This window comes from Liolophura sinensis, chromosome 9 (genome assembly GCF_032854445.1).
Source record: "Liolophura sinensis isolate JHLJ2023 chromosome 9, CUHK_Ljap_v2, whole genome shotgun sequence".
Classification (NCBI taxonomy): domain Eukaryota; kingdom Metazoa; phylum Mollusca; class Polyplacophora; order Chitonida; family Chitonidae; genus Liolophura; species Liolophura sinensis.
Genome location: NC_088303.1, coordinates 36561575 through 36576881, shown reverse-complemented (window position 1 = coordinate 36576881; position 15307 = coordinate 36561575). Strand labels below are relative to the sequence as shown.

The following is a 15307-nucleotide window of genomic DNA, read 5'->3' as shown; positions in this document are numbered from 1 at the left end:
ACTGCGTGTCTGTAGAAATGATGTGACCGGCATTGTGTCCTTTACAAATATTCAATAAACAAACAAATAAAACATTAGTGAACAATAATTGAATAAATACATATAAAATAGATTGAATTAGGCATTTAAGAAACAAATAATGTCTGTTATCACAACTTAAACTAGCAAGGAAAAACCAGGGAATAAATGTAAATATATAAAGCATTCAGCCTATGCTTAATGGTTATCGGTTATCAGATATCGGTTATCTCCCTTGCAAAGGCATCTTCTGTAGTAGGAGATACGCAGCGAATTTGCCGCCAGACTGCAGGCAAAACCGAAAACGAAAATTAGTAGGCCTAGATGAGATGAATCTTAAATTTTTCTGAAATTCTAACGAGACCTGTCCTGCAGGATGTGGTACATCATTTCAGCCAGCAACCCGTGTGAGTTTTATGACCTGAAGGAGTTGGCTTCAGCGTCGGTCAAGGGCACCTATAATTTCACAGTCGGACCTTGTTCAATTAAATTAAACGTTGAGATATATTTTCTGATATTTATCTGCCTCAGATAAATATTAGGAATTGTTGAAAGTAGACCTCAACCTTTTTTTTAAATTGATCTAAGGCTAGCCTGGCACAATTCTAGGACTAGCTCTGAGAGTGAGTGAGTGAGTGAGTGAGTGCTTGAGGTTTAACGTCGTACTTAACAATTTTTCAGTCATATGACGACGAAGGAATCCGTAGAATGCATGTAATGTGCCTCCTTGTCGCAGGACGGATTTCTACCACTCTTTTATCTAGTGGTGCTTCACTGAGACGCCTTAGCAAAGACAAGTAAACCGCCCCTCCCGAGCCATTATACTGATAAGGGTTAACCAGTGGTTGCAGTATCCCCTTCATGGGAACGCCAAGCGAGGAAGCTACAACTTCCTTTATTAAAGTCTTAGGTGTGACTCGACCCAGGATTGACCCTGGGTCAAGGGCTCCCAAAGCAGACACTAGCTCTGAGATCATTTGTCCATGTTCCCAGATTAACTTCCACATTAAAGGACAAATGAAAAGGAACTATAAAAGAAAGAAAATTATGCCTTGGAATTTTTGTTTTCATTTTGGGTTTATTTTTATACCTGTTAATTACTTCTCTATGTGATGTATATTTTTCCTAGGTGGTTGGATTTTTTCAGAAATTAAGGCCCCGAGCCTAATGAACCAATTCGCTTCAGTGTGGGCAAAGTGATGTACACAGATACTGCATGGCTTCATCTGGCCAGCCTAGCACCCCATCCGTGCTCCTACACCCACCCCAGTTCGCTCTGTTCCCCACACCCCGCCCCTATTCACCCAGACTCGTTTGGTCTGTCTCCACAGAGTTCTTTTTAAACAGGGATCATTGCTGATGTCACAGCTGCAAGGTACTTAATTTCAGGACTGGCGAGTGGAGCCTTACTTTGAAGCCATTTTTACCCCCCTAAAGTGAAAGCTGAAAAATTTGTTTGTACTGTTACATGTTATTACACATGGTAATCTGCACATTAAGAAATAAAACCAAAGTGTTTCATGTATCCTTTAACTTTATTTGTTTAACATTTTTTTCCCACTGTAACATGCTTTTACTGGTTTTTTTATTGGTTAAAAATGAATGGATAGATGTTCAATGTGCACACAAAGAAAAACTTTATTTCTTTAACATTTTTTTCCCACTGTAACATGCTTTTACTGGTTTTTTTATTGGTTAAAAATGAATGGATAGATGTTCAATGTGCATACAAAGAAAAACAGCGTAAGTAAGATACTCTACATTCTAGTCTCTGTCAGGTGACACTGTCATCCATGAGTTTTCTGCGCTCAACTGTTTGCGGTTCATACATTTCAGAAAGTCATTTCTTTTGTTGTTTTGATAAGCTTTTGAACTTCAGAATCAGACAGCATGCCAGGTCTGTAGCCTGATGCTTAAAACCACGAGACCAGTCGAATTGTTGTGGTGGAAAGTTTTTTTAGACATGTTTAAGACAGATGTGCATGTGTTACATGCATTTGTCATTTGGACTACATCTGAACAGGGTCTCCTACATATATGGGTCAGACTCATTTAAGGAAGCCGGAATGAATTGAATAAGTAGTGACGTAGAATGTTACATGTAAAAAATGCATTTACAACAGTCTTATTTCTGAAAGCTGAGCTGGGAAGAATGAAACAGATCTCAGATCTATTCTAAGGCTAGCCTTACATTAGTCTAGCCCTACAACATTGATATGTTTTAACCTGGCGGTAGGTGAGATTGCACTGAAGCACTCGGATCACTCCATCACACTTATGCTCTGAATGGTGTTCCATATATTCGCAGTAAAACCCACATATTGTTTGGTTGTTGGCCTACTTGGCTGTGATGAAAACAGGCTGTGATCTTATCCACAGCGGTCTAGAATGGCGTAGCCCAGGCTGCCCATTGACTCTCACCTGTAATAGTTGCTCCATTCCCTGCGCAACCCACATACAATGTCCTTGCGTCTTCACTATGTGCTGTTCAGAGACTGAGTGAGAGCATCAACAGATTTGACAAATGCAGTAATAGCTGCCAAAAAGAAAAAAAATTTTTTTTTTTTTTTTCACCGAACTAAATGTCCGCAATCTCGGACTAACATCACAGGTTCTAATAATCTACAGGCCCGGTCATGCTACTTACTAGTACTATGTTTGCCCATTGAGATGGACTTTCCATGGTAGACCATTCAAACTAATTAACCCAAAGCTCTGTTGAAAGACACCTGGTTTTCTGATACAAGTGTAAAGTGACATAATCTGTGTGAGCCAATTAACTCTTTTAAATTAAAAAAAATATAAAAAATATGGCAAACGAGTACAAATTTTAATTGGTTGAGGTAGGGGCGTGTTGTCAACCACTTATTCTTCATCAAAACCTGGTGGCATTAGTCTCCATACATAGAACCCAATCTCTATCTGTCCTCTTAACAACAGCAACTTTTCACAGCTTACGATGATACAGTCATTTCCATTGGTCATTTGGATTACGTTAATTACTTGTTTGTGTCAGACTTGTGTTCTCTTTCAGCAGAGGTGGTCTATAAATATGGGCAGGACTGACTGTGCTATTTTATCGTAACACGGGAGCCATCTTTATCTCTGGAAAATCATACGGTTTCTGAATTGTATTGGAAATGTCTGGCATTAAAATCATGCAGAAAGTGTAATATTTTCATATTGCTTTTTGGAAGCACAACTTCAGACTTCTTATTTCAGCTGAAAAGGACAAGAAAATGGACTTCTTGTTTTGTAAATTTGGTGCTACAAGCTCAGACATCACTGAGATCACCGAGATCACATTCATCGAGTTGATCGTTGGAAATCTGTGGCTATTTTTTAACATAGTGTTGTGATGAATGTCAAAACTAAATAAGTCCATATCACTGACCTACCATTGCGTGCAACAAATGCTGTGTAAAGGCTTCAACTCGACTTAGGTCAAAAATTTACTACTCAACATACTGATGTACATGTATGCAACATGTAACATGGACAAGTTTCATGAATTTTTCTGTCCAGTTGATTTTGCTGCAGAGATGATACAGATTTGCATCCTAAATTTGCTTCAGCTTTTACTTCTGAATAGGCATGATGCCATTTAATGACTTATAATGGGGAAAGTACACTTTTGCTTTCTACTGTTTTGTTATCATAAATTAGCATGCTTTAATCTACAAATTAAACCAAGGGAGAAGTTTATAGCTGTCATAGTTTTCTATTTACAAGCGATTGAAGGTACCTAACTTCGGTTTTCTTTTGGTATGTCTTAAAAAGTTACAAAGGAACATATGAAACAGGTGCACAATCGAAATTAGTGGCCCCAAAATACAGAACGCATCAAAGTTGTATCAAAATGCAAAACTTTTTGTCATGTCCTATTTTTGACTAATGGCAAGCTTAAAGGTTCGAGTGTATTTTGATGCCTTTCTCAAACTTTTATCTCCGTCTACAGGCACATAAAATTTGAAAATAATTGATTAATTTTGAAGAAGACATTTAAAATTTTCTTCATAAAATCCGAAAAGATACCCAAGTTTCATTCAAATCGAGAGGAATTCACTACCACATTTGTCAATAACAAAAGTTACAAAGAATAATAATACTTAAGAAAGAAAGACAAAAAAAAAAACCCAACAAAAACAATAGGGTATAAAGCCTGAAAATGCTCGAACCTCCAATAAAAAAAATGTGAATGAAAGCAATAGGGTGTCTATCATGAAATGAAAGGCTTGAAATCCCTGCTAAAATCCCTATAAAACTCCAGTCTAGTGAGAAGCAGTATTTACATTCCATTTGAATTTCCTTTTTTTTTCTATTTCAGCTGTGAAGTACTGTTTAGTGGTCGGGAAGGATATCACCATTGGCAGAAAGGATGCTGACATTGTGTTAGCCACTGACCCAACCGTTAGCCGCAAACATGCTGTCATTCAAGTGTCGCATGCAGAGGCCAATCTGGTAATAGTTCTGTTCTTGTCCATCAGTCTGGTAATAGTTCTGTTCTTGTCCATCAATCTGGTAATAGTTCTGTTCTTGTCCATCAATCTGGTAATAGTTCTGTTCTTGTCCATCAATCCACATGTCTGTCTGAGAATGTAAGTCATGGACATTATTTGGCATTGTATGTCTCTGCTTACATCTCACAGTAATGTTGTGACTTGTAATCTTGTTTTCTTTTCTTACGAATAAATTTACAGATTTGAGTTGAAAGTTCTCAAGATGGCAAAGTTCTTAGGTGCTTGATATATTGGTAATTTCTTTTTTGGCCAATTATTGTCAGTCTTTCAGCAGAGATTGTGCAATCCGGTCCTTTGTAGGCTTTTGTTTTTCTCAAACCATTGCCCGTGGCCTAGTGGTTAACATGCTAGTGCAGCAGATTATCCAGGAGCCTCTCACGAATACGGTTACTGTGAGTTCATGTCCAGCTCATCCTGTTTCCACTCTGGTGGAGAAGGCCTGCTAACAATCACTTGTGGACTTGGACTCTGAAGTCATTTAGAAGCACCCGGTGCAGTGTCTTGAAATCACCCTAGGTCCATCATTGTAACAAATAGCAGGTGTTCTATACATGGTTTGGTTTGTAAGCCTGTCTTCGTACAAAAATGACATGTACATGTTACAGTACTGGAGCCAGTAAGTTTGACATCATACATACCTGTATATAACTTGGTCAGCCAAGATGATACTCAGTATAGTTTGCATCTTCATTGCTAAATTATGAAAAATTCTGAACAAAATCAAAACATCGTCAATGCCACAAGCAAAAGATGCTTGTTCATCACATGAAAAAGGCACCCAATGATAATTTTACAACGAACAACATATATCGGGTGGGCATAAAAAAATGTGCCGTACTTTGATGCTAAATATCTCCGAAACCCTCTTACCTCAGCTTCTAAAAATTTACACTCAAAAGCCATTATGTCCTAAGTATACAGACCAAATTTCAGTTTCATCCTCTAAGATTTTCAGTTCGTGGGACCAAAATCAAAATAGTCAAAAACACACACAAAATGATGTTCTACCTTGTTTTACTTGAAAAGGTGATGAATTCCTTGTTCGTTTGCAGGGAAAACCATTTTTTCATTCAGCAAAACTTATGCCTATCTGGCAGAAGGGTTTCTCTGACACTAGAGCCAAATAATTTTTCCAGAGGACACTTGATTGATGTGTGTCACAGAGGTGCAGCGCGCGCTCTACACATAACACCTGACAGGTGATGCAATGTGGGTCACCGGAACATGTGTTTTTGAGGCTATATTTTCATTTTAACCCTGTGTACCGACTACTCAAGCTATGACCTTGAAAATTGGTCAGTATAAAAACAAAATCATGCCATTTGAATGTCTAAAGTTTGAAAGAGTTGGAACAAGGGATATTGGAGCAATGCAGCATCAAAGTACGGCCCATTCTTTTTTATGCCCACCCGATATATTCAAAACTACAGGTTACCTAATGATCTTTTTCATCTTGAATCTTTCATAAAAAAAAGAACAAAGATTGGTGTATTTATTAGCCACTGCATAAAATCTGTGTTACTCTATCTGTTAATAAATTATGTCGGACTGTCAAAAACAGCATATAAATTGTTCATGACAAAAAAATTACATACAGTATACTGTTGCCATAAACATACACAAGAACTGCATGTTAAATCTTCAAATTACAAAGCTACTTGTCTTTTTCATGCACTTTACTGTCCTATTAAATAGTTTGTCTACTAACAAAGCCCCTCTTCTGATGATGCTCATGTACGTTCAGATTTGATTTGCTTGTAAACATAAAAGCATAACCATGGCTGAACTAGAGCCCAAACTCTGTGAACCTTCCAGCTTCAAATTCCTTCTGGTCAACTCGAAGGCTACAGCAAAGAGTTGTCTAGTATTCGTATAAATTACTCAAAGGCCAATGAGGGCAGCCGAGAAAACAAACCATGAAATCCCAGCATGCTTGTTATTGTCCCTCAAGTCCCCTATGTCCTTGGCAACAGTGGCAAACACCTAAGAAGCTCTGCAGAAGTCCCTTTCATCTTCTAAACATCTTCATCTGTCAAGTCATTTGGTGTAAGCAACTCCCAGAAATCCCTAGGAAGCACCTGGGGACTTCTGGTAAGCCTACTTGAAGCCCCCATGAAGCCCCCACTCTCTTTTGAGTATTTAAGATATCCTTTTGAAGTCTGGCTGAATCCCTTTTGTAACATATGACCAGGTTGAGTCATTTGGTGTGAATATGTATGAAAAACTGATTGTTCTGAGGTGGAGAACAGGTATAAGAAAACAACAAAGGAGACCGTTTCAAATTTCCACATCGTTGTATCGTACATTGTGTATCTGCAGTTTTGAAGATTCATTCTCATCAGGGATATATATACTACATCAGTGCGAGTCCATGCAACCATAGTGCTGCTGCAACTGAAGTACCATGCTGAAGACACCAGACATGACTCACCACCCAGTCACAGTATACTGACGTCGGGCCACCAAATCCTGTTCCCTTGCTCTAACCTCTCAGTGCTGAACAGCAGTGTGGAAAACATAGATTTTGATATTGGTTTAATATGTCACAACAGTGCTTCGCATGGACAGATTCCTGCATTCTGAATGGATGTTTGGGAATAAAACCAAGCTGGGATTAAAGCTATTTCGAGACTTTAGTGGGAAATTTTGCCAGATTTCAGGTTCGGATGCTGCATTGAATGTTCAGTTGCAGGTGATAAGTGACGCCATGTGATGTTGTGATGCACGATATCTGGCATCGGCCATCTTAATGGTTCAACAAAATCCACTAATTCTCTTCTACGGGTGCATGTGCACTAATTGGTCAAACATATGTCTGTGTTAAGATACATTGGACCTCTGTAATTTTGAGGACATTTATTTATTGAATTGTTGTTTAACTTTGCAGTCATTTCCTAACAGACTACCTATTGTCACCATTAAAGACGAATCTAGATATGGCACTTGGGTGAATAACACCCAGCTGCCTCCTAAAGGACAGATTCAACTCAAAGATGGAGACCACGTGAAGTTTGGGTCACCAAAATCCATTTTTATGTAAGTTTCAAATCGCTTTCATATTCATTTACAGAGAAATGTAACTACTCCAAACCTTTGTGTTTTGAAGAAATGGGGTAATAGATAAAGATGAAGGTACTATTGATTGTTTTCCTACATGTACAGCTACATGTAATTGATCAATACCTGTTTTTCAAACGTTGGATCATCGTACAGAAACTTCGCTGTTATGTCTGTGTGTCCACTTTGCATAAAACTATTAAAGTAAGACCACTTGACATCACATTAAAGTCATAAATGATACATTGTTGCGTTTCATTATTATGTGAAATCAGATGTATGGTGGTACGGTGATGACAAAAAAATGTTATTGTGTCTAAAACAGTTTGTCAGCCCCAAAGCTTTATTAAGCAAACTTATGAAAAAGTCATAAGAGCACAAACTTATTTGTACCTCGCCAATTGGATTTATGGACCCATAAAGGGAGATAACTCAAACGCAATCTGAATTGCTATAGGATGTGGTTAATATTAAAATAAGTGTAAGAGTGTTGAATTGTTGAACAGTAGTGATTACAACTATTTGTTTTACTGATTTACATGTGAACATCGAGTTTCACTGCCCTTACCAATACCGGTACCTAAAATGAACTTCAAATGAGATTTGGATTGTGATCATTTTATTGTTGCTATTGTTAAACATCGGGGGAAAAGTAAGAATATGTTTTTATGTTTTGTGTTTTATTTTTCTCCTGGTGACATTTACATCATCATAAATTATACACACATGTATTGATGTTTGGCTCAGTACAAGGTAAGGGGAGGTATTGTGAGCGGTGGAGTGGGGGGGAGGCAGAAAAGTAAATAAACACAGATTTGTATCTGTGAGTTTCTACTCCCCAGGTGTGTTTATGAGCCTCTGGTGATAAGCACTTCTTGTCTAGACACTGGTCAGAAGAGAGCAGTCAGGAAACTGGTGTGTAAACTGGGGGGTCATGTGGTGAAGGACTGGCAGAGGGACTGTTCAATGCTTGTCATGACAAGCCTGAGTGTAACCGTGAAGGTGAGTGGACTTTTTCGTTTTGCTGCTGATGCCAGGCCCGCTTACTTGTACAATTTTGGCGTATTTTGTACGGCAAACATGTAGAAAATACAACTGTTCGCCAGAGAAGTGTAAAATATGCTTGCTTAGGCACCATACACAAAAGAAAATAAAATTTTTAAAATAAAAAAATAATTAAATATAATAAAATAAGTCCAATTTCGTTTTTTTATTTTTATACAAATCAGCTTTTAGTATCAGATCTGCTATTTTAGCATTCACGTTACCGCAAGCGTTTAGTAGGAAACCCTCAACTTGCGAATTAATATAGCTTAAATGCAGCGCCTAAAGGGTTTCTGAATGGTGACTGTTTATTCCGTCTTTTTATATCAAACCTTGTCGTTGAACACGCTTTTCCCAGTAAAATGGCTAGCGATTAAATGCCTTGCGGTGATGTGTACGAAGAAAGTAGATGTAAAAGTTTACAGTGAGAAATTCTTGGACTGTTACCTCTTTAAAATTCTCAGAATTACTGTGTCACAACCAGAAAATCCCCTTCATCACATGGTCAGTTCAGGTCCCTGATCTGGAACGGCTGTCAAACTCAGTTCATTTAAGATTGCTCCTGTCACGAATATTCTAGGGTATCAGTATATGTGACATTTTTTTTACAGCACAATAAGCAAACCATCAAAACAAAACCTGATTACAGAAAATATACAGAAAACATCAAAGATTATACACCAGCTAAACATGCTAAATCCTTAATAACCTCATTATCTTGAAGTAGAACATGAAGAATTTTTCTCTTAATGACCCAAACTAACAAAACAAACATGTCTTTTGTTTCCCTCTGGTGCAACTTAGCGCCTTTTTCTTAGAAATTCCTGACATCTCTGTTCAAGTGACACAAAAAGAAGGTTACTGTGATTAAAACTTTTGCCTTGGTGTTTTTATTTAAAATGATTTTTAGAAATGGTTATAAATGTGTCTGTTGCCTTGTCATAATTTATTACACATAAAATTCTATTTGTGGACATAAACATGAGTGTTTGTACACATTATATTTACTAGGGGTAGGTTACTGTCATGATGTGGTAGTAAGCCTTAGTCATTCATTCAGTCACTGTAATGATGTGGTAGTAATCCTTAGTTATTCCTACAGTCACTGTGATGATGTGGTAGTAAACCTTAGTTAATCCTACAGTCACTGTGATGATGTGGTAGTAATCCTTAGTTATTCCTACAGTCATTGTGATGATGTGGTAGTAAACCTTAGTTAATCTTATAGTCACTGTGGTGATGTGGTAGTAATCCTTAGTTATTCCTACAGTCACTGTGATGATGTGGTAGTAATCCTTAGTTATTCCTACAGTCACTGTGATGATGTGGTAGTAATCCTTAGTTACTCCTACAGTCAGTGTGATGATGTGGTAATAAACCTTAGTTATTCCTACAGTCACTGTGATGATGTGGTAGTAAGCCTTACATGTAGTTATTCCTACATCACTGTGATGATGTGGTAGTAAGCCTTAGTCATTCATTCAGTCACTGTGATGATGTGGTAGTAAACCTTAGTTATTCCTACAGTCACTGTGATGATGTGGTAGTAATCCTTAGTTATTCCTACAGTCACTGTGATGATGTGGTAATAAACCTTAGTTATTCCTACAGTCACTGTGATGATGTGGTAGTAAGCCTTAGTCATTCATTCAGTCACTGTGATGATGTGGTAGTAATCCTTAGTTATTCCTACAGTCACTGTGGTGATGTGGTAGTAATCCTTAGTTATTCCTACAGTCACTGTGATGATGTGGTAATAAACCTTAGTTATTCCTACAGTCACTGTGATGATGTGGTAGTAATCCTTAGTTATTCCTACAGTCACTGTGATGATGTGGTAATAAACCTTAGTTATTCCTACAGTCACTGTGATGATGTGGTAGTAAGCCTTAGTTATTCCTACAGTCACTGTGATGATGTGGTAGTAGACCTTAGTTATTCCTACAATCACTGTGATGATGTGGTAGTAAGCCTTAGTTATTCCTACAGTCACTGTGATGAGGTGGTAGTAAACCTTAGTTAATCCTACAGTCATTGTGATGATGTGGTAGTAAACCTTAGTTAATCCTATAGTCACTGTAGTGATGTGGTAGTAATCCTTAGTTATTCCTACAGTCACTGTGATGATGTGGTAGTAAACCTTAGTTAATCCTACAGTCACCGTGATGATGTGGTAGTAAACCTTAGTTATTCCTACAGTCACTGTGATGATGTGGTAATAAACCTTAGTTATTCCTACAGTCACTGTGATGATGTGATAGTAAGCCTTAGTCATTCATTCAGTCACTGTGATGATGTGGTAGTAAACCTTAGTTACTCCTACAGTCACTGTGATGATGTGGTAGTAATCCTTAGTTATTCCTACAGTCACTGTGATGATGTTGTAATAAACCTTAGTTATTCCTACAGTCACTGTGATGATGTGGTAGTAAGCCTTAGTCATTCATTCAGTCACTGTGATGATGTGGTAGTAATCCTTAGTTATTACTACAGTCACTGTGGTGATGTGGTAGTAATCCTTAGTTATTCCTACAGTCACTGTGATGATGTGGTCGTAAACCTTAGTTATTCCTACAGTCACTGTGATGATGTGGTAGTAAACCTTGGTCATTCCTACAGTTACTGTGATGATGTGGTAGTAAACCTTACATGTAGTTATTCCTACAGTCACTGTGACGATGTGATAGTAAACCTTAGTTATTCCCACAGTCACTGTGATGATGTTGTAATAAACCTTAGTTATTCCTACAGTCACTGTGATGATGTGGTAGTAAGCCTTAGTTATTCGTACAGTCAGTGTGATGATGTGATAGTAAACCTTAGTTATTCCTACAGTCACTGTGATGATGTGGTCGTAAACCTTAGTTATTCCTACAGTCACTGTGATGATGTGGTAGTAAACCTTGGTCATTCCTACAGTTACTGTGATGATGTGGTAGTAAACCTTACATGTAGTTATTCCTACAGTCACTGTGACGATGTGATAGTAAACCTTAGTTATTCCCACAGTCACTGTGATGATGTTGTAATAAACCTTAGTTATTCCTACAGTCACTGTGATGATGTGGTAGTAAGCCTTAGTTATTCGTACAGTCAGTGTGATGATGTGATAGTAAACCTTAGTTATTCCTACAGTCATTTTGATGATGTGGTAGTAAACCTTAGGTATTCCTATAGTCACTGTGGTGATGTGGTAGTAATCCTTAGTTATTCCTACAGTCACTGTGATGATGTGGTAGTAAACCTTACTCATTGCTACAGTCACTGTGATGATGTGGTAGTAAACCTTTGTCATTCTCTGTGGACTGTCACTTCATACCCTGATAAGAACAACACATTTGAAACTGCATTCAAGATGTAAAGATGTAGAGCATGGAGAAAGGCTGTGTTTTTTTTTTTTAAAATCTACATGGGTAAATGTACAACCCTGCAGGTGGTGTCTGCTATGGTGTCACTGAAGCCAATAGTCACAGTGGATTATCTGATAACATTGGAGAAGTCTTTAGAGGAGAACACGGACTTGCCAGATCCTACAGAGTAAGACTCTCATCTTTCCTCTTTTACACTTGCCTCGGTTGTTGTTAGAATGCAATTCTGCTAAATGTCGAGAAAGATTCCCCATTCCCAAAAAAATAAATAATAATATTAAAAAAATCTGTTAGAAGACGACACCCACAAATTTTGCGCATTATGCACCGACCACCACTCTCAGAAGGAAATCAGGACTTTATATTTGTTTCGGGTGACCATTTGCCAGATGCCAGAATTAAATATTTTGTACTTTACTGTCTATCATTGATAATAATAATTGTACCTGCCTATTTGAATTCAGGCTAGCTTCTTGTGTGATACTGCAAATTGGTAATGGGCGCACATGGCAGTTATTGTTACATGTCTTTCAGGCTGACAGGCAATAACTGTCCAGTTGAAGTATAACCTGACCAGATAGCTAAACAATATTTCAGTCCGGAATCAAGATATAATGGTCGTATTAGGGAATTTTTGGCTATCACTCTGGCCGTAAACAAAAATCACTTGTAAATCGAATGTGGGTTGAAAGGTATAAAAGAAAAAATAAAACATTTCAGACAGTGTAAATGTTAAAAACTATGAAACACCTTACACGTACACTAGAAATTAATAGGGCATCTAGTTAATAGATGCCGATTAGCATCAGAAGCTATTAGCAGCACCTGAATTCTGGGGAAGGGAACCAGCTGGACGGCGTGCACTCACAAGCTCTCGCGATACACTATTGTAAGAAAGACACCGATGTGAAGCCACAGAAGTAGGTCAATCTATTTGTGAGGATTTCAGAGACGAAAGAAGCTTACTATTTCAAAATCAAATAAACCCAGCTGGTCATGAAGATTTCCATAAAAGGGAGATCACATGAGTTCATATAAAATGTTGAATGTTTCTTTCCAAAACAAGCTGGATTGAATATATATAATCAGATATTGAGTGCTTAGAGGTGAAGTGAATACCAGACCATTCAGACGATTTCTGTAAACCCTTCATGTCTTACACCATAGTAATGTGAAAACGTACCTTTCCGATTACCCTGATTACTACATATAATGTAAAATTTTACTTTTCATGTTAAAAAACTTGCACTTATGACTTCTACTCTCAGGTTTACTCCCATTCTTAATGATCCCCACCTAAACACAGATGAAGTATGTTTCAAACCCAATCCAGCGAGGCGGAAGCTTTTTGAAGGAAAGAGCTTCATTTTCCTGAGTAACACCCAGGTAAGAGTTTATCTACAGATACATGATCCTGTCTTGCTCTGATAATTGTTTTTTTTTTCTGTTTTGTCACTTTTTCTTCCACATCTGGTCGCAAGTCATGGGCAGAGAAGTGTTTTGTTTCACGTTGTTTTGGGTAAGACTGATGAATTTTGATTCAGGGCTGATGTTCTAAACTGCTATGTCATGCTATGTAGTCTTGAAGTTTCTCCTCGTTATAAGTCCACACATTTATAGTTTTGCTTTAAAAGAGCCAGGTCCCCGATGCTAGACATAACTCCAAGACAATCGATGTTACGCAAGCAGTCGTGGAGTACATCGTTGATTTTGAGAAAGATCTAAACAGGAGTACTGTCTGTCCAGTCACAATGGTGTTCAAACAAATCAAATTCGTAATTGTCCTTACATTTGCCCCTTTAGGTTGCAATCCTGTAAACCATGTAACTATAACAGTTGTGGAAGATAACAGAATTGCATTGGTTCTTCAAAGATGTTGAAAAGCTCATACAAGTAACTACATATGATGAACGGTTTTGTCTCTCATTATGGCCACTGTAGATGACACAACTACGATCCCTCCTGGTTTATCGGACGGACTGGAATTGGATATTCACGTGATGACGGTTGTACCCGTGGAAAATTTAGCACGCTTTTACGGTCAACATACGTTAAACACATACAAATCTTACTGACAGTGACACAACAGACCAGTCAGGCTAGTTGGATTGTGAGAGGCAGTGATGAGAGTGCTCGAGTGCTCTGGTCTGTTGCAAAACACCTTTGAAAGTAGCAATCTATGCTAGTAGCTAGCGTGTTTTCCCTTGCACCAATGTGACTAACCTGGACAGAATTTTTTTTAGCCATTTTGACAATTACGTAGTCATAACAAAATTCACAGCTTGAAAACCCAAAAGGAAAACAAATCAATCAGAAAAAAAAAAATAAAAAAAATAAAGCATAACACCAGTGCATTCAGTGTGAGTTCCTCGATCTCAGACTGCCTGCATATGCAGAGGTACATTTTGTATGCCTACAGATGGTCCTAGATTTCTCCCACCATAATGCTGGCTGCCGTCATACATATGAAATCTTCCTGAGTACAGCGAGAAACACAAGTCAGATAAGTAAATAATAAAATGTGAAGTTAATATTTATTGCCCCGGTCTCACCTATCCCCTCAAAACAGTTTGCGCTTGAAGACAAGGTGACCTTTTGCCGAGGACTACACAGGGTGTCAGAGGTGTAAGGGGGAGCAACTCAATACACACGCATATATACATGTAATAACACACAGACCAGATGCTTTCCCCGGGTTATTTCCCTTGAATACAAAGCGCATGTGTTAACAAGTAGAGATTAAACTTCCTCAAGTTTCGGTTTGTGATGGACATTGCAGATGTCCCCATCTTGAGACAATATTAAATAACAAGGAAAAAGTCTGTGAAACCAAATATTCCTTGTAACATGGTAGGATGAGACTGCTTTGCCAAGGTGGCGCTGTTATCGGAAAATAATTTCACAAAACTGAAATAATGTTTGTAAAATGCGCAATTTGCAATAAATAGCACTAGCAGAGACAATTCAACAACTGTTTCATGTTTTTTAAGAATACTACTAATAGAAATATTTGAAGCCCAAATTTAGGTAAATGAAAACAGCAATTGGTAACTCATAAAAATAAGACACCAAATGTTGTCAAGGTTTCTGTTTTCTCCATCTTAAGTCACAGGCTTCACAGTAAGCTAGGTAGTGGGGACACACACAGCAGCATAGACAAGGTGTGAACTCAGCTGCTGGGGGATTGCCTGATTTAGTCATTGTAACACTCCCATCTACTTTTCATCTATTACATTTTGATTGGCTTCTCATCTGTCAGTAAGATGACAGATGGATGGTAACCTTTCTGGATGTATACAG

At 37.9% G+C, this 15307-nt stretch overlaps 1 protein-coding gene across 1 annotated transcript in view; it reads left to right on the top strand.

Moving 5' to 3' along the window:
• The first annotated feature begins 289 nt into the window (after positions 1-289).
• Positions 290-15307, top strand: part of LOC135475424 (nibrin-like) — a 42190-nt gene continuing 27172 nt past the window's right edge. Inside the window, exons 1-6 of the mRNA XM_064755312.1 lie at positions 290-425; positions 4346-4479; positions 7426-7574; positions 8438-8597; positions 12073-12176; positions 13276-13393. Coding sequence (XP_064611382.1) covers positions 395-425; positions 4346-4479; positions 7426-7574; positions 8438-8597; positions 12073-12176; positions 13276-13393 — 696 coding nt within the window. The 5' untranslated portion in view covers positions 290-394. The remainder of the gene's footprint in view (positions 426-4345; positions 4480-7425; positions 7575-8437; positions 8598-12072; positions 12177-13275; positions 13394-15307) is intronic.